General features: G+C 53.8%; 2 protein-coding genes and 1 pseudogene across 3 annotated transcripts; 1 reads left to right on the plus strand and 2 right to left on the minus strand.

Moving 5' to 3' along the window:
* Window positions 1-418: 418 nt before the first annotated feature.
* Window positions 419-11,945, minus strand: MOV10 (Mov10 RNA helicase). 2 transcript variants are annotated; one of them, XM_090026268.1, is made up of 22 exons: window positions 9,000-11,945; window positions 8,081-8,180; window positions 7,795-7,919; window positions 6,909-7,147; window positions 5,914-6,154; window positions 5,396-5,512; window positions 4,990-5,152; window positions 4,749-4,903; window positions 4,456-4,632; window positions 4,223-4,370; window positions 3,964-4,125; window positions 3,750-3,853; window positions 3,575-3,672; window positions 3,334-3,453; window positions 3,111-3,213; window positions 2,885-3,002; window positions 2,605-2,796; window positions 2,363-2,437; window positions 1,901-2,026; window positions 1,324-1,412; window positions 1,097-1,218; window positions 419-962 (listed from the first exon to the last, which is right to left on the minus strand). In XM_090026268.1, the coding sequence occupies exons 1-22, from the start codon at window positions 9,131-9,133 to the stop codon at window positions 898-900; spliced, it is 2,973 nt and encodes a 990-aa protein (XP_089882394.1). In that variant the 5' UTR covers window positions 9,134-11,945; the 3' UTR covers window positions 419-897. The 2 variants fall into 2 exon arrangements, with proteins under 2 accessions (XP_089882394.1, XP_089882393.1); XM_090026267.1 differs by lacking the exon at window positions 419-962 and having other exon boundaries at window positions 1,324-2,026.
* Window positions 11,946-13,674: 1,729 nt separating this feature from the next.
* On the minus strand, window positions 13,675-27,455 carry CAPZA1 (capping actin protein of muscle Z-line subunit alpha 1). The gene is made up of 10 exons (XM_090026498.1): window positions 27,362-27,455; window positions 20,672-20,735; window positions 19,536-19,587; window positions 18,535-18,598; window positions 18,228-18,434; window positions 17,704-17,783; window positions 17,161-17,239; window positions 16,545-16,616; window positions 15,744-15,806; window positions 13,675-15,134 (listed from the first exon to the last, which is right to left on the minus strand). The coding sequence occupies exons 1-10, from the start codon at window positions 27,398-27,400 to the stop codon at window positions 14,994-14,996; spliced, it is 861 nt and encodes a 286-aa protein (XP_089882624.1). The 5' UTR covers window positions 27,401-27,455; the 3' UTR covers window positions 13,675-14,993.
* On the plus strand, window positions 20,742-27,355 carry LOC149853635 (bifunctional apoptosis regulator pseudogene; annotated as a pseudogene).
* Window positions 27,456-27,776: the final 321 nt, after the last annotated feature.

Below are 27,776 nucleotides of genomic sequence, written 5' to 3' on the forward strand. Positions count from 1 at the left end.
TTGGTCTCTGCTGAGCAAGGCAGGTAGCTAGGGCCATGGCAGGAGCCTAGGGGATGCTGCACACACAGCCCCCCTGCCACCAGCTCCTGGAACTCCCCTCTTTGCCGAGGCCCCGGAGGTGGAGCAAGAGCTGCACCGGGAGGAAATGTGAATGTGCGGGTTGGGGTTTGCTATGAAGATGCTGCACCGTCCAGCTCCCTTCCAGCAGCATGGGGAAGCTGCTGGTAGGTGAACACCCAGAGCTGGGGGAGTAAAGGCACCAACCATCTCTTCCCAGGCTCCAGGGAGCAGATGCACATGAGGCCCAGACTTCTCTCCCCGCAGCCGTTGCCTTGGTGTCCCCCAGCTCCCACGCATCCTCCTTCTCGCTGCAAGAGAAAGGAAGGCCCTGTTCCCGCCCCTGGAATCATGCTGGACACAAGAGTTTTTTTTGCAGACCTGTATTGCAGAAAAATAACCAAAGAGGGGCTCTGCCAGGCTGGGCACGTTGGGTTTTCCCCAGAGCTGGTGGAAGCAGGGCCTGGTGCAGTAGCTAGCAGCTGCTGCAGGCCCAGGGACCCAGCCTGAGGTTTAGGTGCTCCTTGGGAAGGAGAGCTCCAGGCTGCGTCCCCAGCCCCGGGCGATGAGCTGGCTTCCTGGGGTGTACAGCAGTCATCAGCCAGAGAGGTCTCTTCTCCCTTTCTGTTTGCCAAAGCAATTTCCATTTCAGCTAACACCATCACTGAAGAGGAAAGGGCAGGAGAGAGACATGCCAACCTAGAGAGCCTGAGGTAGGAGAAAGGTAGAAGCACGCTGCACAAAGGGGCTGGCCCAGCATCCCCTGCCCAACACAGGGAGCAAGGTAGGGCAAGGAGCCGAGCCAGGCAGACGAGGAGGCGATGGACACAGAGGCAGTACTCAGTGCTCGTGTCTCCACATCGGCTCCACTTGCTGCTGGAGGTGGCTCTCCCTTCCTTCGGCTCCTGCAGGAACAGGAATAGGAACAGGCAGGGAGCAGGGTGCCCCTGGCCAGGGCAGTGGGGTGCCCAGTAGCCCCCCTCCTCCCACACCGTTCCCCACAGCTGGGGTCGGGGGTCCATGCCCGCGTGCTCTCTACCTGCTGGCTGCCCGCTCAGGTCGAGGGCACCGAGGTCGAAAGCCAGGCCATCGTCGTCCGTGGCATCCTTGCTGTACGGGTAGCCCGTGTACCCACCTCCCGCTATGCAGTACTGCAGGAACCTGGCCACGCAGGGACGAGGGCACATTAGCAGTGGCTGGCATGGCCACTCCGTACAAGGGTGATGCCTTGCAGGAGAGCAGGGTAGGACACGGGCCATGCCTCACCTGGACCAGTGCGGATCCTTGCTGAGGATGACTGGGTTGCCCACGATTATCAGGAGAGCTTTGGCCCTGGTGATGGCCACATTGAACCTCTGGACAGAGAGGGTAGGTGTGAGGTCCGTCTTGCCTGTGGCCGAGCTGGACCCAAGTGATTTGGGAGCAGGTCGCACCTGGCTCCCCAGCTCTCATGCCTGGGGCAGTGCTGGAGCCAAGGGCTGCCCTTGCCCAGCCAGAGATGCAGGCACTTGCGAGAGCTGCGGTTCTCACTGGGCCAGACAAGTGCAGGTCCTTGTGGAGACCTGCGTGCTCCCAGCCCTCTGGGCTTGGTTAGAGAGGAAGGGGGTAAGGAAGGGCTGGGCAGGGAACGTCTCCTGCCACAGCTCCCCCAGTTACCCCACAGCTGGATGTCAGGAGGAGGTGCCGAGATTGGGAGCCGCTCTGCACTGTGCCACGGAGGCTTTTGCTTAGTTTTGGCCCAGCCGCAGCTGCCCCCATCCCCGGGCAGCAGAGGCCTTTCCCCCCAGGAAGGCCCCCACCTTGGGACAGGGCAGGGGGTGGTGGAGCAGAGCCCCTGGTGCACCTGGGGGCTCTTGAGGAAGCCGAGCTGGAACTGCTCATCCATGCCCAGGTACTCGCTACAGCTGCGCACGGTGGAGACGAGGATCACGCGCCGCTCCTGGCCCTGGAACTCCTCCACGGAGCCGACCTGGGGTGCACACAGCGCTGAGGCAGCCTCGCCTGGGTCCTCCCTCTGCTGGGGCTGCCTCCCACGTCGCAGCCAGGGGACATTTGGGGGTGCTGGGGGGTCCAGGATGCCCCAGGGAAGAAAGCGGGGGGGGGTGCGGGCCGAGTGCAGACCAGTAACCACCCTCTCCAGGCTGCCTGAGCACTGGGTCTTTGAGCTGGTGTAGGCAAGGGTGCCAGGCTGGCATAGGAGATGCCCCTCCAGGCACAGCCCGGTTCCTGGTGCAGGTATCACTGCAGAGACCCCAGGGGCGTGAGGAGCTGGGTGCTGTGGTGTCTTCTGCCCTTCCAGACCCACCTTCAGCTCCTGGATGTCTGGCAGTGCCTTCAGCTCCTGGTCCACGCTGGTGATGGCCTTGCGGATCTTCTCCACCTGGCACGGGGGTGCGGGGAGAGAGGATGAGGTCCCCACCGTGCTTGGGGCCATCCTCCTGCGTCAGGTCGTGGCATCCCGTGCGTGCAGCGAGGGGCTCCCGGCCACACAGCCTGGCTGGGACATACGGCCCCAGTGTGGGGGGCTGGCACCCCGCAGCCTCTCACCTGCTTCCTGTATGGGGAGATAATGCCGACGTCCTTGGGCGAGATGCGAGGGATGCCCTTCTTGGCCTGGCTCTTCAGTAGCTTCTTGAGGTAGCTGACCACGATGTCAATCTCGGCCACATTGAAGAAGGACGGGCTCTTCTCCTCCCGCTGGTTCTCCCCTTGGACCCCGTGGAAGATGACAGGAAAGCCCTGGAGCGGGGCAGGATGGAGCAGAGTCAGACCCAGGGACTGCCCGACAGGGCGTGGGGGGCAAGGGCCTGGCCAGGCTGGGCCCCACCTGCTTGGGCAGCTCCGGCCAGGCACAGTAGGAGCGGGTGATGACTTGGTCCGCGTGCTCCTGCAGCTCCCCCTCGTAGAATAGCTCGTTGGGGATCTTCAAGATGGCAGCATGGGACCTGGGGGACACCAAGGCATTTGCAAGGGGCGCAGGGCTGCTCCCCACAGCTCACGCGGCCTGGAGGCATCGAGCCCTCAGGGACCCCCGCCCGCCCCGGCCTCTGCACCGGTAATTCCTCAGCAGCTTCGTGACAAACTGGGATTTGTAGCTCCCACCGGCCTTCTGGTACAGCGAGTTGTGGTGCATGAGCCGCTCCAGCAGCGAGACGCCTGCGGGACACAGCGACCGCGCTCAGCCACGAGCCCCCGGCGGGGCCCAGCTGCAGCACCGGCAGGGCGAGGCAACGTGATGCGCGCACCAGAGACGGCCTTGCCGGGGTCTGCACTCACCCAGGCCGTGCTCAGTGCCCAGCGGGGACCTCAAAATGGGGCCCAGCTGCTTGGGGTCCCCTGCCAGCACCAGCTGCCCACCACTGGGGTTGGTGTCCTGGTCCATCGCGCTCAGGATACCTGGGCAGAGGAAAGGGGTGGGAGAGCCCTGCCCCGTGCCAGCTCTCAAGCGTCCCGTGCGCATCCAGGGCTGCCGAGACACGGCGGCAGAGCGAGGGCCGGGGGGCCTGGTGCCACTCACCTGCGACAGCCGTCACGCTTTCCGGCTCCATGGCGTGGCCACACTCGTCAATGAAAACGTGGGAGAAGTGGCCCGGAGGGAACGCCGCCGAGGCCAGCCTGGAGGGACACCCACGTGAGCGAGTGCTGTGCTGGACTCCCCATCCCGGCCCCTGCACTACCCAGGCCCATCCTACCTCCCTGCCGGGATCAGCGTGGTGACGAGGACCCGGTAGCGTTGCAGCTCGGCCCGGCCCGGGTACACGTAGGACTCCTGCGCCGCATCCCAGTTGCAGCAGGGCTGGGAACAATCACAAGCCTTGGGGCAGGGCACGCAGCCACGTGCCCCAGGGCACCGCTCGCTCGGGGCCCCCCCAGCATCTCCAGGAGCTGGGATGGGCGTACACCTACCTTGATGTCCGCCGGCACCCGGCCGTAGTCGCGGCAGCTGGCGTTGAGCCTGTAGATGTCCCGCGCGTCCCAGTGCTGGAGCAGGCGCTGGCAGAGCAGGTCGGCGGCACTGTTGGAGGGGGCGCAGGCCAGCACGTGCGAGCCCTTGATGCGGTCCAGCACCTGGGCACACGCGGAGGGAGGGGAGCATGGGCACAGCCACGGAGATGGGCAGGGAAGGGGCAAACTCCAGCTCCGAGCCCCGTCCTGCTCCCCTCACCTGCTTGATGGCCTCCACCACCGTGACCGTCTTGCCTGTCCCTGGCGGCCCAAAGATGAGGTAGGGCGCGGGCCTGGACAGCCCCGACACGATGCCCCTCACAGCCTCGCATTGCTCCTTGTTGCTCTCCAGGCTCCGGTCGAACAGGCTGCGGGGAGGGCGCAGGGCTGAGCCGTGCTGCGGGAGACCCTACACCCCATGCGGCCGCCCCCGCGCCCAGCCCGGCCGCTCACCGCAGCTTGGCACCGTCCTCCAGGAAGGACTTCTCTGCGGAGAAGGCAGGGAAGAGGACGTGCTCCAGGCCTCGCTCTGCAGCCAGCCGTACGGCCCGGTGCTGCACCCGCAGGGGCACCCGGTTGAAGGTGAAGGTCACGTCGAAGAGCAGGTTGTTCACGAAGCTATCCAGCAGGCTGGAAGCAGGTGGAGCTGAGCGCCCAGCTCTGCCTCAGCCCCCAGGGGCCTGGTTTGGCTCCTGCAGGTTGGCCCGAGCCCCTCGGGGAGACAGATAGGGCCGGACACAACTCACCGTTTGGAGAAACCCAGCTTGACACGGTCCAGCTCCACGCGGTGCACATAGCCCTTGTACTGCACCAGCCCGCGGCGGCCACGCTCCCTGCTCAGCGTGGAGAACAAGTGGTCGCCCCTCAGCAGAGATGGGCGGTTCTCGGCCACGCCGGGCACCTGAGAGAACAGGTCGGGTGGGCACGGGGATGTGCCCCAGCTGCGCCGGGCAGCCCGGGCCCTTCCTCCCCCGTCCCAGCTCTCACCTTCAGGATGAGCAGCTGATTGTTGTTCGGGTCGTGCACCATCGGGGTGTCCTGCAGGTCGTAGCGCCGGATGTCGACCTCCATCTGCACCTCCTCGAGGTGCAGCAGCAGCTGGAACTTCTCCGTGTAATTCCCAAATTGCAGGGGCTCCTTCAGGGAGGACCTGCGGGCAGGGCCAGCCACGGCTTCACCCAGGACCCGCTTGTACCCACCCAGCTGGGCCTGGAGCAAGGGGCAGTGGTGTCTGGGAGGAGGGGCTGCGTGCCCTGCTTGCTCGTGGGGCCAGGACCCCTCAGTAGTGGTGCCAGGCTCTGGGGAAACAGGAGCTGGGCGTGCAATTCCTGAGCTGCCTGGTGGACGTGGGGAGCAGGAGAGGCGCGGGGACCCGCGGGACAGGGGTGCTCACCGCAGCCTGGCCCACTCCTCGTCCGTGCCAGGCACGCGCCGGATCGCGTCCTTCAGGCTCCGTGGGTAGTTGCACTGGGGCAGCCGGATGTCCTGCTCCAGGTCCGAGCGCTGGGACCTGCAGGGATGAAGGGGACGTTGCAGGAACGGGCTAGGGCTGGTGCTCGCGTGCAGTGCCATCATCCACCAGAGCCGGGCACAGGGTGCCTGGGAGCAGCCTGCAGGGAGCTGAAGCTGCCCCACGCCCCTTCTGGCTTGCACGCGCACAGCCTGAGATGCTCAGGCCCGCCGGCACTGCCTCGTGCCCCACGGAGTGGCACGCGAGCTGGGCACCCACAGAGGACTTGGCCGCACCTCCGCAGGGAGCAAACGCGGGGCCTCGAGGGCTCTTTGAGCTGCTGCAAGCCAGCGCCAGTCGCACGGGGGGTGGCTTGAGCCAGGTCCAGGTTGCTGGGCCGTGCCGGGGTAACCAGCCCGCGGGGCAGCAAGGGAGTAGGGGCCAAGCAAGCACGTTTGTACCTGTTGGGCGGGACACCATCGTCAGTGAGGACCGTGAGGGGCTTGTGCAGCCCGTCCTGGTACGGTGTGTAGGGCGCCGTGGGCCCCAGCTTCTTCGCCAGCTGGCTGTTGGCCACGGCTGACACGAAGCGCCCGATGGAGAAAGGGCCCATCTGCTCGGCCGTGAACTCAAACAGCAGCGTGACAGGGAAGTAGCCGTAGTGCTGGGTCAGGCACCGCACCTCGATCGGGTAGGAGTTACCTGCAGCACAGCGGGCAGTGAGACCACCTGTCCTGGTCCCCCCGGCAGGGAGCAGGGGCCATCGCTTGGGGCAGAGAGCAAGCACGGGGCCAGGTTCCTCCCCCAGGGCCAGATCCAGCAGCTCGGACCTGCACTCGCCGCCCGCGACATAGCTCTACACCGAGCGCTGGTCACCCAGTCCATCCCTCCAGCCTGCGCTGGGCTGCACCGCGCCCCAGCTCCACGCTTGCGCTCCCAGGGTTTCCTGTCCACCAAAGCATCCACGCCGGGCCCTGCTGGAGCAGAGGCCCCTGTGGCACCGGGCCGTCTCCTCTAGCTCCCATGCCAAGGCCAGATTTGGGTCTGGGAAGAGTTTTTGCCCAGGTTGGACCGGGGTTTCCCTCCTTCCTCTACAGCCCAGAGCATGGCCAGCAAATCCACTCATCAACCCCCAGCTATAGCAGGGGATGTGGGCACGTGGCCCTGCCCCCTCTCTGCACGTGTTGGTTTTGAGCCCATCCTGAGTCTTGGGTATGTTGTGGGGTGCACAGGATGGCTTGAAGGGCTCCCCAGCCCTGATTTTGGTAGTGCCGGGTTTGCAGTACCCAGGCAGGAGGAGCTGTGCTCCATGCATGCCGCCTGCCTGGGGCACTGCAGCAAACTGGGCAGACAGCAGGGCTTGCAGAGGGGTGCCAGCAGCCCCATTGCTGCCCCTCTGGGCAGAGGGTGGTAGTGGGGGTAGCTGCCCAGCCTGTGGGGAGCCGTGCCCAAGTACCTGGCTCCAACAGCAGGGTCTCGCCCTGCGTCACTCCTTGTGCATCGTGAAACTCAAATTCCTGCGGGCGCCGCAGGGGCCGGCAGTGCAGGATCGTGACAGGCCCCGCGCCCTGGTTCTGCACCCGGATTGTGACCGTCTTGCGCATCTTGGGGGTGACAGTAAAGCGGATGCGGCCCTTGCCCTCGTCGTGCTCAGAGACCACGCTCACCCCATGCTTGGCGCTGATGAACTCGGCCCTGCGGGTGGAGAGGGGCATCAGGTGCTTGGACCCTGTGGGGTTTGCCCACCTGCCTGCCGGGCCAGATCCTGCAAGCACCTCGTGCAGAACTCCTCCCAGTGTCAGTAGGACCCAGGCCGACACCGGCAGGGCCTGGCCCAGGGCTCCCAGCCCTCCCGCTCGCTGCAAGCCCGGCTGCGCCGAGGAGACTGCAGGAGCTCTGCATGGGCTGAAAGCCCCAGGCCCTGCCAGGGAAGGGCTCTGGGCGGCCCGGCTCATGATTAAATCGACTACCCCAGACAAGGAGGCACCACAGCATGAAACAAGCAGGTCAGCGTAAAACTAACACCAGCAAGTTCTCCCCCTGCCCTGGTGTGCGGCCAAGGGTGGGACTCGGCCCCCTCAGATGTGGCAGGAGCCAAGGGTTCAGCCAGATTCAAACGAAGCCTGGATGCGTCCTTGGCACGGCCTGTTAAGCAGCTTCCTGGACCCAAAATACCAGAGGCAGTGAGCATGAGGGGGAGTAGGGGAAAACCCTGCTCAGACCGTTGCTCTCGTTTTCAGCCTCCACCATCCGGCACCGAGGGACACAGGAAACCGGCACGACCCGTGTTCTCCCCGCCACTGCTGGGACTGGGGCGCGGCGCGGCGCGGCGCGGCGCGTACCTGGCCCTGGCCCGCCCTCCGCGGGGACCCTGGCTGGGGCCGGGTGCCTGGTCTGCGTCGGGCTGGTCGCCAGCTTTGGGCCGGGGTCTCCGGTACAAGTCTGCGACCACCACCGTCTTTTTCACCTGCAGAAGACGGGGCCCCGCTGTGGCATCAAACCAGCGCAGAGCACTTAGGAGCCGGGGCTGCCAGGACCAGCGTCCCCGCGGCCGGGGCAGCGACCCCTGGCTCCCACGGGAGGGTACCCCGGGAGCCTCGTCCCGCGTCGCACCCTGCGCCCACCTACCTCGCCGAAGCGCACAACATCCCCGCGCACCTCCGCCCGGCCGCTCTGCCCCATGGTGTAGAGCACGGAGGAGAAGTTGGGCACAGTCTCGCCATCCAGGCTGCAACAACGACGAGGGGACAGGCAGCAAGCCGGGCCCCGGGGCAGTGCCCCCACGTGGGTGAGGGCATGGGGCGGGGAGGAGGAAGACGCCGCACGCAGGCTGGGGCATCTCCCCGTCCTGCTCCTTAGCTGGGGCTGGCATGGAGGACACTTTCCCAGTCGAGCCAGTGCTAGGCTGGCAGGGGGGCAGCGTCCTTCGTTATCGGGATGGAGGCGCTGCGGCGAGAGCCGGGGGGCAGTGGCACAGCCCAGGAGCGAGGGCTCCTGGCGCAGCCTTGGGCAGACAGCAGTCTCCACCCGTCCTGCTCCCTCCGTGCAGGGAGGAAGGGCCGAGCAGGACAGGGCACAGGTGGGCAGGAGGGGCCCGAGCCCGGCGCCCCGGGCGCTCAGGGAGTTGCCCAAGCCGAGGACAGCGCCGCAGGCCCAAGGTCCCCGGGCGGGGCGAGCAGACGGCCCGCGTTTGCCCAGGGCAGTGGGCAGCCCTGCTGGGGCCCGGCTCTGCCGCTCCCGGCGAGATGTGGGCAGGCCGGCCTGCAGCCCCGAGCACCATCGCCCCTGCTCCTGGAGCCGGGATCCTTGGCCCAGGCGGCGGTCCCCAGGCCCGGGCGCTCCCGGCTGGCAGCTGCGTGTCAAGTCCGGCCACAGCCAAGGCAGGGCGTCGCGGTGCCCCGGCGAGCGGCGTGGGGGCAAAGGGAGCCCTCGAGGCCGAGCCCAGCAGGCGCCGAAAGCCAGGGCCCAGGGGTGGCCCAGGCAGGCCGGAGCGCAGCCCGCCGGGCTGGACAAGGGCCAGCCAGCCGGCCCCTGGCAGTGCTCTTACCTGCTCCTGAACTCCCGGCTGTAGATGCCTCTCAGCACCTCCCGGCTGCTCTCGTCCTCCCGCCCCGTGGCCTGCAGGAACTGCACAAACCTGTCCCCCACAGCCCTCCTCTCCCTAAAGGTGGACTTGGGCATCTCGGGCGGCTCTGCCGGGAGCTCCTCTGCGCACCAGCCCCTGCCTCCGCTTGCCAAAGCAGCGGCCGAGAGCCTCCCCAGAGCTGGGAGCTCAGAGAGTGGAAATGAAAGTGAAAGAGGAGCAGGAGCAGGAGGGAGGTGGCACTGTGCACCACAACAGCTGCTAGGCTGGACTAGGTAGGAGGCAGCAGTGGGCCATCACCTCCCTGCCCAGCCCAGGCCGCACCCAGGGGCCAGAGGGCAGCTGCAGGGATCCAGCCCCATTCCCCCATGGACCCCCGGGCAGGCGGCAGGGCTCTTAAATAGGATGGAGATGGGTGCACCCTGGGCTGCAGCCCCTCCCCGGAGCAGTTACATGCTGGCCTTGGGGCAGCTGTCGGGGTTTTGCGGAGCTCCCTGAGCACCGGGTGTCTAGGTCGTAGCTATATTTCTCTGAAGCGGTGTTTGTCGCCCCGTGGGTTATGCGCCTAGGCTGCAAGAACCTATGCAGGGGTTGCAAGCGAGCTTTGCAAGTGGGGTCTCCTTTAAAAGAGAAAAACAAGGGAAACGGTGGTAGAGTTTCAGCTGCTTGGGACTCTCCCTGCCCTGCATGCTGGGCCAGCAGGCCCGGATTGGCCACTGAGGTTTGGAAATAGGTCCTGCTACAAAAAAAAGTTGAGAACCACTGTGGTGGAGCTGGAGCTTGCTCTGTCCCCTCCATGCACTGACCTGGCATTGCAGTGCTTCCAGGAACGGTGCAAAAAAGCAAAACAAAAAGCAAAAGATCAGAACTCGTGGCAGAGGTGGGATCCCTTTATGAGGCTAACTAGATATGTGCAAAGGTGTTCTTTATTTGCAAGCTTTTGGGCACAGGCACAGGAGAGAGCAAAGCTTGTAACAGTTCTCGGAGGGAGAAATGAAAGTTCACGTTCCGCAGCAGGGCGGAGGGTGCAGTAACATCTGTTTGCAAGAGCTCATTTGGTGCAGATTAGGCACAGGAAAGCTGGAGCAGCCTTTTTACCTCTAAGCTGCCTGGCGGTGAGCAGCATGTGGGATCCTGTTCGGTCATGTTTCATGTTTTACGGAAGGGTGGGAAGATGGAAAGCTCTTCTGGGCAGGGCTGCCTGCGGGGGCGGCGTCGTAGCCGTGCATCTCCCAGCCTCAGTGCTCTGTGAAATGCAAAATCACTCCAACAATGACAGGAGCCTGCAGCGTGGTGTCAGCTTTCAGGTGGTAAAATGTTTCCTTTTTGTAAAATTATGAGGTTTTCATACCAAAGAGGCTAAAGTTTGATATTGTCTACGTGTCAGGGATCCAGGTTGTAGCCGTACTGGTCTAGAGGCAAAAAGAATCAACTGGAGGCAAAGGCGATCTCGTATTAGACAAACTGGATAGTTGCAAAACCAAAAATCTTTACTTGTAATCTTTCAGGCACAAGCCCCCTCCTTTAGGCATACGTGAGAGCAAAGATTGTAAAAGTTGGAAATGAAAATTCCTGTTTCACAGGGGGTCTGACTGTGTGGTAAAATCTCCTCTTTGGAGTAGTTCGTTTTGTGCATTTTGTGCAGAAGTTTTTTGGCAAATCCAGTTGGTCTAATAAAAGAGAGATCTCAGCCACAAATTCTGATTCCCTTAGCAGCAGGGCTTAAGTCTGCTCTGTCCACGCAAAGTCCCCAGGGAACAGGTGGAAGCAGGGGCTGCTTTGCAGGCCCCATCCTTGGGTTGGAGCACCCCGGGCTCTCGGTGGGGGGGCTGCTGCCTTCCTGCTTCCCACCAGCCTGTGGCCCCTGGAGGGTGGCTTCAAAATCACCCGGAGAGCTCACTGGTGCTGGCTGAGGGCTGAGCTTTGGGCAGGCAGTGAGTCCCAGGGCCTAGGCCATGGGAAGATGAGGATTGAGACCTCAGAGGGAGCCCCCATCCGAGGGACTAAGTGTCAAGGGGGTGGCTGCAGCAACTGGAGGCCACACCTGGGTATGTGGTGGTGCTGGAGCTGGCTGGCTGGGCTTGTTTCTGCTTTTACAGCAGGTGCTGAGAGCGTGGGGAGAGCTGGAGACCTCTCCCAGCCCTGCCACAGCCAGCCAGTCGGACCAGGGGTGAGTTATGGGACCAGAGAAGCAGGGGGAGACCTTTGTGGTTCAACCAGAAATGTTGTTTCTAACCACTTCTCTCATGTGCAAAGTTTAATTAAAGCCAGTGCTGGACCTGGTGTCCCTGTATGATGTGTCGTCTCGAGCTTTTTCACAGCATGCTGATCAGATCTCGCAGTACTTTACAAGGGCTGTAGCATTGGCCCCATTTTATAGATGGGGAAAACTGAGGCAGGTGACTAGTAGAGTTAGGCACACAAGCCAGGCTTCCAAGTCCCAGCCCGGGGCTCTGTCCACTAGACCTGCCTTCCTCCCACATGTCTATTTTACAGGCTGTCGCCTATCAAGGGCAGTCAAGGCAGACGGGTTTGATGCTTTTCCTGCTACATGTGCACCAGGTGCTTTGATAGACATGGGCAGTACAGAGACCTGTTGGTGTTTGGCTTGGTGGGGATGAGCTTTCCATTGCCCTAACGTCTCTCTCTCCCCTGACTGGCACCTGTTTCTCCTTGCCACACAGCCCCCAAGCTGGGACCGTCCTGTACCTTGAAGGGCCCTCAGGCCCAGGGGCTGGGCCCAGCTCAGCAGGGCCATGATGACGCTTGGATTCACCTGCTGCTGGTGCACGGGGACCTGGCTGGGCTGGTCTCCGCCCTCCTGCGAAGGAGGTGGCTTTGAGGCCTCCGCTCCAGCCCAGCCTGCTTCTGCAGCACCTTCAGCCTCCTGGAGATGGGTAAGAGGTGGAAGGAGAGTCTGTCCTTTGCTTTGGTTGCGATAGCCAGCTAGCTTCTGCTTGTCTGGGGCAAAGGGAGCCAGGGTGGGAAGCAACTCCCACTGGAGTGTGGTGCACACAGTACAACAGGCTGGTGCAAAGAGGACGGGGCTGGGCAGGGATGGTTGGCTGTGCTCTGTAGTCCCAGTGTCACCCTGGCAATGTTTCACCTTCCTCCCTCCTTACCCAGAGGAGGTACAGGGGTGGAGGTGCACTGGGAGTGCCTGGCCAGGAAGGTGCTAACACCACGCAAAGGATTTGGGGGCTCTGCAGCTTGGTGTAGGGGTGCTCAGTCCCCTCGGAGCCAGGGAGGAAAAGCATGTGAACTCTTAAGAAGTGGTGGAGGTCTTTGTCCAGGATGTAGGACAAGGCTGGATTTGGGCTCCGTTGCTGGGCGGAGGCGATCCTGGTGGTAGGTCAATGCACCAGGCAAGCAAGTTTTTTACTGAGCTTCTCCACTGGTAACAGTGGCAGGGACCCTGGGCTGATGGCACTTCGGCTGGCCTCAGTGACCTGAGGGAGGTGGAAATGTTTCCAGGAAAAAAAACAATAGGCCCAGTGTGCCAGCTGCCCACAGTCCAGGGCGTTTGTATGGGATGCAAAGCATGTTGCTATAGCAGGCCCAGAATGACTGACTTGGATAACCAGAGGGAGCGAAGGTGGTGGTCACCGTCTGGGATGGTGCAAAGCAGCAGCTGAATGGAGCATTACAGCAGCTGGGGAAGGCATGCAGTGCTGAGTCTCTGGGAATGCTTTGTGGTCCAGCACCTCCTTCCCCCGGGGCCCCAAATTCCTGGCACACATTGGCTGAGTGGTTCCTTTGATGTCTTAGGCCTGGCAAATGTTCCTATCCTGGTTAACTTCTCTCCACCCTCTGCCCAGGGCCCTCCCCCTATGAAAATGTGCCAGCTTGCTGTATGGGCCTTTGCATTTCTGTCTCATGGGGTTGTAGTGTTATAGCTGTAGCTATGTAAGGCGTGCACAAGGGGTGCATGTTCTTTAGGGAACTCCTCTACAGTGGGGGAAGAAGTGTGACAAACTTTCAGATGCAAAGCATCCTTTTTCAGCTAGTTGAATGTATCCTGTCTCTGTCTGAGGCAACAGCTGGGTGATCCTGACTTGCAGAATGCCTTGGAAAATGTTTGGTCTTGAAACACTTTAATAGGCAAACAGGAGCAAGCATTGTTGCATGTAGCTTTATACATAAGAAATAGTGGAAGGTAACCAGCTTGCAGCTCGTCTAGTGCATGTGGTTTTCTGTTCTGTGGCAAGACCTATGCAACCATGTCTGCTGCCAGGAGCTGGGAGAGGTTGAACTGTGACCTACTGAGAGTGGGGCAGTGTCAAGGTATTGGAGACAAGTGTGAGCAGCCCCATGTGTCCCCTCACAAAGGAGGCAACTTGCAGTCCTCGGAGCTAGTCATATGTTCCTCCTGACTGCGAGTTTCCAGAACTGCAGTTGTGTGTGATGTGGGTGGAAAAAGAGTCAGCAGCTCTGTGTATGGCCCTAGTAATGTTGCTGTTACCTGATGCAAGGCAGAGGGTTTTGGTAGCGGCTGCCTGTGTTCTGCTTGGGAACAAACAGAAGAGACCATATAAAGGACAGATGCAAGTAGCTTTAGAACAAAGACTGGTGTATTTCTACTGAGCTCGCTGACACAGGATGCGGGTGGGATGGATGAACAGATATTCTGAATGGCAAATAATACAAATATATCTTTATTCTGACAATTTTCTCACAAAGAATGGGACACACAACTTTGTGATACCACTGAACAGAACCTAATGTTTAATGCACAAGCAGCCCCTCCCCCCCCCCTGCTTGCTGCATGTTTAGAAATAGGAAGACACCAGCCAGTTTAAAAAAATCAGACCTTGGGAGAGGCCCAGTGACAACCACATGTAAACACAGCAAAGGGAATCAACTAACATTTCATTTAGCAGTGTGTCTACAATGTGAGAGAGTTTCCACCTGAGGGAAGCTGCTCTGGGTTCTGTTACTTCGGGTTCTGTGAAATCAGAATAATTTAGCACGGGTTTTTAAAAAGCAGTTGAGCTGAATCCCAGCATTCCCTGTAGGTATAACAAAAGCTGGCCACAACAAAAGGAGATGAGGAGGGACGGTGGGCTCTCTCTCACTTTGGTGCAGATCTTTTATTTGATGCAGCCATTGTACATGCCAGCCATTCATATGCTGGGGGTGCCCTCTAGGAACCTGCCACAAAGCATCAAAGCACAACATACCCAGGATTCCCTAGACATCTGCATGTTCACCTGGAATAGCAGTCTTGGTCCAAACTAAATGGATCACCAGTGATCCAACTTGGACCTGGGTGAAGCACTGTGTAAAAATGCAGATGTCTGCTCACCATACGTCCAAGAAAAGAAAGAAGCAACAAATGTTCATTTAAAGGGAACGTGGCTCAAGTCTTTGGATAAAAAATCCAAACTTGCTTTCTCCAGAAGAGTTGGCCTCCTTGGGACTGCTGCAGGGGGGTTTGCAAACTCATTCCAAATACTACACTCTACACTTGGGGCCTGCTGCTTTGCAGAGCTAGCGCTGGGGCAGGTGGGAGGATGTGTTGTGTCTTGTTGCATCTCGCAGCATAGTGCCATGAGCTGTTGGCAGAGCAGACAAACTGACAGGAGCACCATGTAAGCGTGCAGAGAAAGTGCTCCCACTACCCTCTGCCTGCATTTATAGAAGGGCTTTCAGGGCTAGGAAATTTTCCAACCAGAACGATTACAATGACTCCAGACCAGAGCTACATCACTGAACTATTAATGTGGCTTAATTCAAAAGACCTACCAGTAAATGCAGTCACAGCAGGGAGTTTATATGGCAGGGAACATAAAACACAAAGACAATACTATTTGTTCAACAGTTCTCTGTGAGGCTAGAAAACCTGTTAACTTTGAAAGCCCTAGCAAGATGCTGCACTGGTTTAGAAACCGCCTACTTGGCATAAGACCACGTTTGTTTTTTGCACGCTAACATTTCATACATCTTCTCCATTCTGCCTTAAGCATTTTGCATTTCTTTGCCAATCTTGTAGCTAAGGATTTTGTTCCAGTCGATCTTGGTGCGAGTGACCGGGAGCTGCCGACGTAAGGCTTTGAACGTGGTGTCTGACATAGTCTGGTAGTTTTCGCTGATCGCCGTCTGCAACAGCAAGAGGATGGAAGGTCAATGTCTCACTATAAATTCACCAGTGGTAGGGTGCTTCAAAAAAGCAGTAGGCTGCTATGCAGCTTTAGTGCTATCAGTCCCTACCAAGGGGCAGCACACTACCATGGGCTAGGGAAGCAAAATGAGTGTCTACTGCCCTCTTCTCCTGTTCTTCAAGTGAACTTGGTGAACATGGCCTTTTGGAAGAGGCCTGAAGGAGAGGCAGAAAAACTACAGCAGCAAAGGCTGAAGCATAGCATTCCTTCCAGTGTTTCGTAGCGGGAGGTGGAGAGGGGCATTCAGTCCAGGACTCAAATGCTTGCTGGCCTCACGACTGAGGATACCCATAGAAGTGCCCTGTGGGACCTGGTGCTGAACTGGAGTTGGTGCCCTTCCAGCCTCCTGGTTAACACCCTTCTACAATACCAAGGCATCCTGCTGCTGGTGGCCATTGGAGGATTAAAGCTAGAAACAAGCGTGAAGGCACAAAGGATAAGTGGGAGGCCAAGCTATGGAGTGAAGCTGTGCATCATGACCACTTGGAAATGGTACATTTAAAAAAAAATACAGAGGGAATCTGCCAGGTATCTGCTAGAGTCTTACCTGGTACTCGTTTTCTGCATGTTCTATGACTTTAATAAATTCCTTGGCTGTTTGGACATCGTTCTGTAAAGTCAGAGGAGGAATTATTATTTTCAGATTCAAAGACTGCGTATTACAGTGACAAAATAGACCGTCTACTAGAATTCTCTTCCCGAGATACCAGGCGCATAAGCAACTGGGAACAGGCTCAGCTGATGTGCGTAGGAGTTTAAGCGCACGGCTCACAAGTGGAAGCAGACTAGTTAGGAGGCATGTTGTCAGCTCCAAAGGAAAGGGAGGACTGCCCTCTAGCGAGCAAAATCAGATGGTCACTGCCCAACAGATGATGGGGATGCTACTTCACTGGCTCCCACTTATTTAAAGTCCAAGCTACTCATCTTCCCTTCAGTATATCTTTTAGGAGTCTGCAGCCTCTGTGGCTACTATGATTGTTTGGCCTTGGTGCTGCAATGCTAGACCTTTCATCAATGTACCATAGTATTTTTAGTCCAAATTTTCTTTACCCAGAAGGCACCCAGCACACACCATTCTGCTCCCATCGGGACGAGCACAAGACAAATAGCCCAGTGTCCTTTCGAGTCTCTGTGATGTGCTTCTTGGCACAGTACTTCTCCATAAGCAACAACAAAGCTGGATATCCCATGTAATGCTGTGCACGCTGGCAGCTCAACCTGAAGTCTGATCACACAGTCTGTGTGTGTAAAGTAAGAGGCCCAAGAGTGGAGCCACATTTGATTAAGCACAGCTTTACTCTGACAAGACAAAAGGGTGACTGGCACGTTACCAGCTCTGAACGCTCACCGAAATCGGTACCGAGTCCTGGATGTCTTTATGACTAACCAGCTGCACGTTGCCATCTTCATAGTAGTGAACCTGCACAAACAGAGAGATGTGGAAGGTATGACTAATACTGTGATCCCCATCCAAAACCAGAGCTCTACTGTGTTAAGCAAGCTACCTACAAATCCAAAGAACAGGAGAAAAGCTCAACTGTAATGCTGAGAGAGCTGCCACAGCTTCACGTGGAGATTACTAAAGGCTGCCTTCCTTCTTAGTCAAGACCACGCGAATACAGGAAGCCCTTGGTAGAGCTGGAATGAGAGCACGCAATCCCTGTGTTCACAGACTGTTTACGAGCCTACCCCTTATTAGCAAGGGTCAGGAGTGAAACACAGCTTAATGTAGCATCTGATGATACCAAACTGTGCCATCAGGCCAGACTGAGTGTTTAATTCGTAAAGGAGCCATTCTCAAGACTGTGCTTCTGACTATTAAACTATGTAGCTGTCTCTGCAGTTTTTGAATTTGAAAGTGCTGTATTTGCATACACCTAAGTTTTCATTTGGGAGACAAATCCCTGGGAACATTTGAAACAATTATGGATTTGGTGTGATTTACTGTTTGGCAATGCACTTACCTGAATCTTCAGCACTGCAGCAACCTGAGCTGTGGGCGGAGTGATGGTAAACTTCCATTCTGACCTCCAACGACCATTCCTGCAGAAAACCACACAGGGAAGCTGTTTGTTTGTACTCAGCTTCATCCACAAATGGAAGAGCCAGATCAGGAATAGTCTCAGTCTGCTGAGCACCTAGTGCTTTGTGGCCTGCACTGAAATACCTTGCTGGGTATCTTGTGCCACTAAAGTAGTGTGGTTCAAGGATGGAAGCTTCAGCATGCAGAAATATGATGCATGTAGGCTCTGGGACCAAGAGAGTTACTGCCACCTGGTTCACAGTATTATTTAAATGAATGATTGAAAGCAACACAGGGGCCTCATCCTGAGGCCTTTTATCAGGCCTGATAGGGAGGTAAGCCATTAGCAAGTTGAGGGCAGAACTGAGTCTGATCCAAAAGTGGTCATCTGATTCCTCGCGTACCGCTTTGAAGCAAGCATGGAGACAGACATTGGGTTCAAAACTGGGAGTACAAGAAGAAAACATCTTTTCAATTATCTTACCAAAAGTTTTTTGGCTGAAACTGGTGGCTTTCGATACAGGCAATAACCGTTTGCTGCCCATCTATAGTTTTGCCATAAACCTGTATTCATAAAGAGAGTTAAAGTTAAGTGCTGGAATGCACAGGGCTAGAACTCTAACGGCTTTGAGCTTTTTTTTCAGTAATGCTAGTAGAAATTCAGGATTCTGCTACCCCACACACCAGAAAGCACGTGCACATGGTTAGTTACCCCCTTTAAAAACACACATGGTGCCTGCTTTTCCAGTCAACTTAGCCCTAGCCAGGGCTGCTGCACACAGTAACTTTGGCTTATTGGGAAATGTTTTGCTGCTGGTTACATCCTGCCCAAATGCATGAACAGACTACTTGTACCCTTCTGGACAGACTACCTATACCCTTTGCTTCACAGCAAAGACCAGACACGCAGGAAGACTAAAGAGCTGAAATATCACTGCTCAGTAGCACTGCCTGATGCTAACAGACATGGGGCAAAGAGTCATCAGTGAAAAAAGATGGATACTTAACAGTACAAAAGCCATTGGGGTAATGGTCTTTCACGTATGCTCTCAGTGCGTTGTCACAGGCATCTCTCCAAGACTTTAAAGCTGCTTCTGTGTCCTCAGGCACGGGATCACTAGCTTCCTTTCTTAAATGATCAAACTTAAAGGAAAGCTTGTTCCTTGGGTCTAAAAATCTACCGTTGCCCAGATCACCGTGTTCTGTAATCAAAACCTGAAAATAAAAAGAAAGCAAGGCACTTACGTACTTAACCCTTTCATGCGCCTTTCAAATTTGCTGCATACAAAAGCACAAAGCAAATGTGTTTTCTTACCTGATCATCATACCCCTCTACCTTCACTGGAGTGAACTGATCCATGTTGTACTGGGCAAATGCACTGTTAACAACAGGAGGAGGATAAGCTTTAATAGTGATATTGCTATTCATATTTTTTCTGACACTGGGAACTATAAATCCCTTCTTCCTGACAGAGCCTGCTTTCTCACTCCCCATGAAGATATCAACCATCGATACCTCATAAACATGCTCTAGGAAAGGCTTTCTATGCTGCTTTTATGCTAGGCTGGCACCAAAAGCAGGCCGGCCCTCCACCTGCTTTCTAAGGTAACTGTAAAAGCCAAGTTCTCGTGCCAGGTTTAGTTAGCGATGACTGGGGAAGCAGGAAGTTTAGTAGCAGAGCTGTTGCCTGGAGGAAGATGAACAGGTCAAAGCAGTTCAGACAGGTAACAGCTGGAATTAACACGGCCAGTTGGGGGTGAAGCACGATATAATTTGAGTTTAATGTTTCCAACAGATCTGTTTTAGAAAAACTTGCTGATGGATGCTTTGTGTAGTTCAAACACAAATCCTGCCGTCCTGCCTTCCACATGTACCACGAGGCTCCTTTTGAAGTTACTGAACAATCAAACAAGATACTCTGACAGCAATTAGTTGTGGATGGTCATTTACCAGACTTTGGTTAAGAGTCACCATAAGCGGCCAGCCTCCTCAGGTTACGTTTTCACAGTTGGAACTAGATAGTGGTATCAGTTCGACAATGGTTTACAAGCATTAATCACTTATCTGGCCTCTGAAAAGTTACATTCTGCAGATGCTGGATAGCCACATGAACTGAGGTTCTTCTCTGTGAAAGGTCATTCTGCCTAGGCCTTTTGAGAAGGAACCTCTAACGCTGCATTGTTTTTGGAAAGGGGGAATTACAGTATGACAAAGGCAGCTGTGATCACTTGTCCTGTTTCCTCATTAGACTTGATGTACAGAAGGGTACACTTTGTTGGTGCTGAACTGTGAAGTGGCTGTCAAACAATACTTACTGTGCTGCCCCTTCCCTGAGAAGATTGTCATTGTTAAGCAGTAACCGCACATCTAGAGAGATGAAAGTGGATAGATTATCAAATATTTGAGTCTCTGCTTCTCTCTCACTTGTTTAATAGTGCAAAGGCAGACACTTGAGTATCAGAAGTATTCCGCTAGCACAGGATGTGGTTGCATAGCGGCATTAAACTCTTCTTGCTGTCTGGGTGGTGACTTTCATTAAACTCGCTTAACACTGTAACTATGCTAAACGGAGGGGATGGTTTTGGGGGTCATACAAACAGCAATGACTACGATTACACTGGTTTTGCACTGTGTACTTCATATTTGCATGTTCACAGCTTTCTGAAATATCCACTTCTGGGAGGTATAGCTTTCTTTGCTTGGCCTCTGACCAATGGGTATATAAGATAAAGAATTATTCCTTCATTCACTTCTCAATAATGGGAGAGCAAAAGTAAAGTGACAAGTATTCCACCTCTAATAAAGTTCTTTGAATAGCGCTGAAGTAAAAACGTGTTGGAGTGGGGTCCAAAATGAATGGCTTAAACAGAAAGCCAGGCGTCATGCTTTTGTAATATAAACTCTAGAACATAATTATGCTTTAGAGTCTTCTGGCAAAGGCTTAGAACATTTTAATATTTGCCACAATAGTTCCCAACAAGGTTGCAGCATACAAGTGCAGCTGAACGGCACCCAGCCATAGGATTTTGCATTCTAACTGCATGTAAGATTTTACCTTAGCATTTTGATTAAGCTTGAAAATTATTAACAAAATAAACTGTAACAAAGCCAATGAGGTGCATAGAAACCCACCAAAGATCAAAAAAAAAAAAAAAAAAAAAGAGCGAAACCCAGTATCTAAGAGACTGATTTTTTTGGTTAGGCTGAGAGGCTTGTAAAGGGGCTACTTTTCAGGAAGTGCAGAATACCCAGTCTCTGGAAACTGGGCCTCTTTAAGGCATTTCATGTCCATACCCCAAAATCACTAACTTTGACTATGTTGGCTTTAAAAAGAATGTGGTAGTCTTGCAGCTATGCTTTGTGAGGTGCCTTCAATATCTTGGGGGTTTTTTTTGGTAACAGCTTAAACGTGGAAAACCCATGAGTCATTGAGTTGTTCCTATTTACTCACCATTAAACACTTCATTAAATTCTCCTGGGGGTGCATGAGTGATAAATTTTGCTGCAATACGTACCTACAGTAAAGCAGAATATAGCTATTAGCGGACAAAACTCAATAAACATCAGACTTTTGGGTTAATACAATCTGCAGTGTGTACCATCATAATTCACCACAGTTCACTAGCTGGACTGGGCCTCCTCGTTCGCAGCAATACTGTATTTACGGAGACATTTAAATAGGTTTGCAAAGCATCCATTAGTTGCCAAGGCTTCAACTGCTGGACTGAAATTTAGGGCCTAAAGCAGCTAAGAGCTCTCGGCTCCCCCAGGTTAGGCTGGCAGAAACTGCCTTGCTAGGATCCTCTGAACGTGTAGAAACTAAGGAAGGGTTTTTCTGTTGTTGCAGCAGCTGGGTACGGGCAGTGCCTGTATCATCCCTGTTTGTATCTGTGGTGTGTCGTAGGTTGTCTCCAAAGTGTACCTTAAAGCTTCGTGAGAGGGTCTGGAGCGGGCAACTCTTTACGGGTCTTTAGGTAAATGGCTGCATGTAAGCAAGTGGCTGGACTCCACGGCCCACGAGGCCCATCCAATCCTGTGTTCCAAGGAGTGTCCGTGGGAGAAGCGGGTGCTCAGCACCCACGACTTCACTCTGGGTACCTGGTATCCGGGAAAACTTCTGCAAACACAGCCCTTGATTTGGAAACAACCTTTCTGAATCTCAAACTGTACCCTGGACACTGAACTACCCAACCTGGGCACCTGCACACCCATTATTAGCTATCTTTTTATGACCTAGCAGAACACAGACTGGGTCATTGCTTTTGCTACCTGGAGGTTGAAGTCTACTCATGTAAAGATTAAGTAAGTTCCTGGCTTAAGGGGAGCTGTTGGTAGATGCAGGGTATTACAGCCCGCTGAATGGCTGTAGCTAGGGAGTTTCTAGACTATCCTGTGAGATTCAGTGGTTGCTTATGATGCGACTCATTTGTTCTCGATGACTGGTTGGAGGAGGAGATGCTAGTGACCACCAGGAAAACAGCAACATGCCAACGCTGTGAGGAGGGAGATCCCTTCTACAAGCGAGACAAATAACCTCTCCCTCTCCGATCCATTATCTTGAATACCATGAAGTTAGAAATTAGCATAAAGAAATGACCCTGGATACTTTAAATTGAATTAGTTAAGTTTGATGGGATTTAAAAGGGAAGTTGGGTGACCGGAGCTAATGGAAAGAGATGTCAGGATACACAGCGAAGAGACAGAGGCCAGTGGAAACATACAAAATGAAACCAAGAAGTCAGCCAAAGGAGACTCTGCTTCCATAACCAACCTCCAGATTTCTGCTGGTGGTTGCCCCGGGTGTTGTGCAAGACAGGTCCATCCCACCAAGCTGAACTGCGGACACAGCACGAGCCAGCAATACCTGGCTGCATTGTGGGTGAATCCCAACGCAAGCTGTTGTCCGCAATGCAGAAAGAAAGGGGAAGAGCCTCCAGCGGCCGGTGTTCCACCCAAGCAAGTGACTGCAACGCTGTTTCCCAAGACGGTTGTAAAAAGGGGCTTGATTCAGCAAATCAGCAATACAGGCCATGGTCTCAAAGACTTTCCCAAACAGGGAAAGGATCAGAGAGTCAGCTGGCAACGAGGCTGGGCACTTCCCCTTGGGTTTTTGGCTTGTTTAGCTACTGTGACATTCACTTTGCATGTTTATCTCTGGATCAGCAATAAACAACCTGAACTGGATCCTCTTGCTCATCTGAAGGCTCCTTGCAGTCTAGGGAGCAGGAACTACAGTCCAGAAAACAGTAGCCACAAAGAAACCTTTCTGTTACAGCTGGAGAATCTCAAATTACTGAAGCCAAAGCAAAAGCTGCCAAAAGACCTCTGGGAATTCAAAGCTGCAAAACCTAAGCCAATGCTATTTCTGCTGCATGCACTGAATACCTCTCCAAGGCTGGGAATACTGTATATCTACTACTTTGATTACACAGAAAGCTTTCTGCCTTTCATTCACACAGTATGCCCTGTACAACAGAGACACAGAATGGGAACAGGCAAGAAACTTTCATACCTTAAACCTCCTACGTGGGGACAAGGGAGAAAGCTTCTTTTCAAGCTCATACTAGCCTATCAATTAGTTGCTGAGTTTGCATGGAGTTGGCTAGGGATTCACTACTGGACATCATGGTTTATTATTATTAATGCCATGTTACTCTCCTGTTTGGAATTACTGTCACTCTGGAGTCTCTGGTTAAGGAAAGAACTGAAGACAATTCCATGGAGAATGTGGCAGCATTTCTGGCATGTGTCCATACAGGGACTTGCTGGTGCCATGTTGTGGCACATTATTCCTCCATTTGTCTGGGACTGCGCGTTTTACTGGAAGGTGTACTGTAGCCCCATCGTGAACTTGCACAATGTAGTGAGAGAGTTAAGGCATCTGGAATTGCAAGTACTATAATAAAAATGTGAGAGTGCTCATTGTGGGGAAGAAGGTATCTGAGCTTGCCTGAACTCTGAAGGTGGGAAGGCAGGCCCTTTCCCTTAGGGGGTAATAAAAATGCCAGTGTGTTCCGTGGTGTACTAGACATCAGCATGATGCATTGCAATGCATGTGGCAGTGCCAGTAAGGCCTAAGAGTCTTCCTTCTAAACAACAGGTTTGCAAATTCCTGGCTTTTGAATACCTGGGAGAATATAATGTTCCTGGACAGGTCTCTGGAGGCACACATTCAACCAACGAAAGTGTGCTGCCAAATTTAAACACAATATCAAATGCATCATGCCTTCCACATAGTTTACAAATTGTTTCTAACTTTACGACGAGTAAAAGTTAAGGCTTTCTTACCAAATAAAGCTTTGTATTCAGTGTCTTGGCAATCAAGCTTCAAGTATTATTAAGTATTATTTTTAAATTTTGCCTTTTAAAGACTATCTTGAGCAGCAAAAGGAACATAAATAATCATTTAATTAACTTAAGCTTCATGATTGGGGGTAGCAGCCAACTCTGTTCAGAAACCTTTTTCCAGCTTCTAGTGGGATACATACCAGTATTTCCCAGTCCATGTCTTAAGGTTTGAAGAGCAACTTGGGAGTAGAGAGATTAACAGCCAGATGTGCTGCTGTGCTTCCTTGCTGCTGCTTCCATTTTACCAACAATGCCTCTACCTTAGCTGGCCTGAGCCTCACCACAATGCTAATCTCTCACAAATGGCAGGAAAACTAGTTATTTAAAAAATAAATAAGTTTTAAAAAATGTACATTTGTTTTGTTTAATGCCCAACATCATTTATACAAGTGAGCGTGCTACTCCTGAAAGCAAAGAGAGAAAAGAATAACAGAGGCCCTTGCACAGGGGTAGAATGCTTGCCCATCTTCCCAACCTTCCTCTCCTTCTGCTTTGCAGCCACAGAAGGATAGACTTCTGGCATTACTAAAACATAGCTTTTTCCATTGTTTAATAAATTCCCCTACTCTAACTACTGATTCTAGTTAGACAGTCTGATTTCATAAACTGTCTAAGGACATGTGACAAGCAGTGCCATCTAGCAGCCTACAACTCAAGACTACTGAAACAGTAAGAAAAGGCACACTGCCACTGCTGCTGCTTCATGGCTGTGCCTTTAGACTTTACTGCATGTCCTACCCTAGATGGCTGAGGATCTCTTCCAAGCATGTGCTTTTCTTAGAAAGTGCAAGTGTAAGCACATGCAGAGGCATGACTCTCTGGAAATGTTCAGGGCCCTACTGCAGATACTGTCCTCTGAGTACAGACAGGTTCACTTAACAGACGCCCAGATCCATTCTGATGGGGAGGATCCCAGTACGAGCGCTGCCCCTAACCTGGCTGCTTATCGAACAGTCTCCTTCTTGTGGAGCTCCTACAAATGGCAGCTGGATAGCAAGGGGGAAAATAACAAACTGGCCATGAAAATAACTAAGCCACATGCATATTTATGAAGTGATGTGCAACAAGGAAAATTATATGGCCGTTATGTGGATTGTGAAAGGTGTCTTGCTAAAGAAATATGATTATACTTTTAACTTTCTCTCTACAACTTTCTTTTCTTTTTTTACACAGGTTGCCTCCTAAAAGATCAAGGCTGAGACTCAGATATTTCAGGGAATTATAAAAGGCCACTCCTACCTGCACCCATCTGCCACTTTAGCAAGACAGGTGAAATTAAATGTGTAAGGCAGGAAGTGCCATGTCCATATCTGCAAACCAGCAGCAATGAGCTAGGGAAATTGGCTATTTTTGTTAAGTATTATTTCCCCATCCTCTTGCCCCTTCCTCTGCTTTTTCTGGGGTATTAGACTTGGTTACCTTAAACCACTAAATACAGCTATCATCCAGCTCAATGTGGAGGAAGCCCCCTTCATACACAGCAAAGTAGCCCTGCATATCAAGCTGTCAAACTAGTGTCATTCTAAAGTACCTTTGCCTTTGGATGCTGGCACCCTGGCAGCACGCATGTCTGCAGAACTAAGAAAACAGGAGCTGACCTATTTCCTGCCTCACCCTTAACAGGTCAAGTGCCTCTGCAGGGTTGTGGCAGAAATGCACTTCCTTTTTCTAAAAATGGGGAAAGCATCTAGTAGGGAAGCTAACCACTTGCTAGTTTAAGCAGGCAAAATGGCAGCTGCAAACTGTGTTTGTGTAGAAATAGTTCACAACAGCCAGAGCAGTGCTTATTCAGGGTAAGAAACTAATTTAGCCTTTAACCCCTCCAATGTCAACTCGAGTTTGGAGACACAATAACCTAGGCTAGGTTGTTTTGCTGAGGCCATGTGTTAGAATCCAGGCCCCCCACTCTGACTAAGGCTGAAACCAAACCACAGCCGTGAGGAAACAGGTTTAGTAGTTCAAGTGTGTCCTCCCCCCGCCACTACTGACTTGTAAAGAAATCTAGGGTGTTTCAACCCAAAGACCAGTTTCAGTGACAGATCTTTTTGTGCATTCCAAGTCATAATTTTGAAGAGGATTTTGCTTCTCTTGTAAAACAACCCACTACTGATATCTGTTTTATGCCACAGCGACCAAATTATGTCCTTTATTTCATTATCAACGTTTTATATTGTAGCCTTCATTAAGAAAGTAGGTAATCATATTTCAAAACCACCTGGTTAAATCATACCACCATATCCCATTAGTGACTTAATTCTGCATTAATGAAGTGAACAGGTGCTGGACTAGAAGTTGCTGTCCGCCTACATTTCAGTCACTGATTATCAGCGACTGGGAAACATCACTCGAAGTGATATTTACGGTCCTTCAGAGGTAAGCTTCAATGCAGCGAAACACAGAACTGGGGCCTAAGTATGCCAGGCAAACCTACTGTATCAGCTGTTCAGCTAGGTTTAAAAAAAAAAAAAAAAGAACGACCAGATGAGGAAACTGAGGGAAAGCAGAAGACAGCCGCTGCTTCTTTCTGCTGCCTTGGCAAAATCAAATCCATACAACACAAGACCTGAAAGCATCTCTGACATTTACTTCTATTAGTTGCCAGTCTTCTCATTTGTAATACTGCCTGTACAGTAAAGCCACTGAGGAACAGTAGAGCAAACAATCCTCTCTCTGTCTAGGCACTTAAAAAGCCTCCTTTAAACACCCCTCCCCCTCCCAAAAAGCTATCTTTATTTTACACACTCATACCATTAGAAGTAACGGTCAATTATTTATCTAAAACAGAGATTTTTCCCCCCCCCCTATCTGTTTGCAGGAGACGAAAAACCCTCTAGGGCTACTTGAGTGTTGATGTTTCTTTTGTGCAACCAGCCTGTTCCTCCGATTTAAGAAACCAATCCCAAGGTGTTTTTAAAATAAACAAGTGAAGGACTAAACAAACACAATTCAGTGCCTTTGTAAGAACCACAGGAAACAACAAAAATCTGGGAGAATGTGAGGGCTGAAAGGGACCTCAAGGGAGGTCCCTAAGTCCAGCTCCCTGCTCAATGCGGGACCACTGCAAGGGCCCTTGGGTGAGCTAAAGGGCACAGAGCAACTCCAAACTGGTTTGAAAATGAGCTAGATTTCAGCCTGTCTTTCGTTGTGGTAGCATGCGCTCCATGCACCTGACTGCGAAGCTAGGACGAGGCCAGATGCTGTATTTCAATCCTGAAATGCAGGACAGGCTCTTTCGCTTACCAACGGCTCGGCCGGGATATCCAGGTGAGCTAGGAGGGACTCCGAAACAGACTAGAGGCCTCCCCTTGCGGAAACAAAAGACAAGCGACCCGTGCAAGACTGCAGCAGCATGCGCTCCATCCAGCCACGGAAGCAGAGCACCAAGCCCAGGTGTGGCTGGCAGAGTCTTTGCTTGGCTGGGGACATGGAAACAAGCTTGCAGGCCAAGAAAAAGCACTCGTCCCGCGCCCTTGTCTCTTGCGCCGGTCCACGGGGATGTCCCTGGTGTGAAGCCAGAGACCCCATCTGCCACACCTGGGCAGGGGCTTGCGTGCCGAGTGTGGGCTGCTTGCTGAAATGAAAGACCAGTGATCAAAGCAATTCAAACCTAGTCTCGGGGCCGCTTCAAGTGCTGCCTGAGGCTGCTCGTGCTCCCTGGATTGATTCCTTCCTTGGTTTTATATCTATTTCTTGGGGAGCTGGTGCCACAGGAGCGATGGGGGGCCCGGCCCCGCAACAAGCCCCCTCCACTAGCGATGCGGGCACAACAGGGAGACCCCCGAGGCCGCCCTACCTTCTCCTCATCCGACACCCGATCCTCCAAGTCCGCCATCTTGACTCCACGGCCGCCGCCGCGCCGAGTACGCCGGGAACCGCAGCGTTGCCGGAACCGGAAGCTCCCCCCACTTTGGTGAAGGGACGCTACCCCCGCCATCTTGGGAGTGGGAAGTTGAGTGGAGGAGTGGCATGTGAGGCGCCATCTTGGTGAAGGGCATTGCTGAGGCGGGAGGAAGCCGCCCCCGCCATCTTGGGGGTGGGCAGCTGATTGGGGGTGAAGTGTGCTTGTGGAGCTCCGAAGTAGTAGCCCGTGTAAACGCACTGACCCTGCTCGCATGCAACTAGACACAGCCTGGCTGCCCTGTTGCCAGCCTCTCCCTTGGGAGAAGGACAAGGTGGCAGTCATTCCTTCTCTAACTGCGCTGTGAATG

The sequence above is a fragment of the Crocodylus siamensis genome, chromosome 13 (genome assembly GCF_052110815.1).
Source record: "Crocodylus siamensis isolate JL-2025a chromosome 13, ASM5211081v1, whole genome shotgun sequence".
Taxonomy (NCBI): domain Eukaryota; kingdom Metazoa; phylum Chordata; order Crocodylia; family Crocodylidae; genus Crocodylus; species Crocodylus siamensis.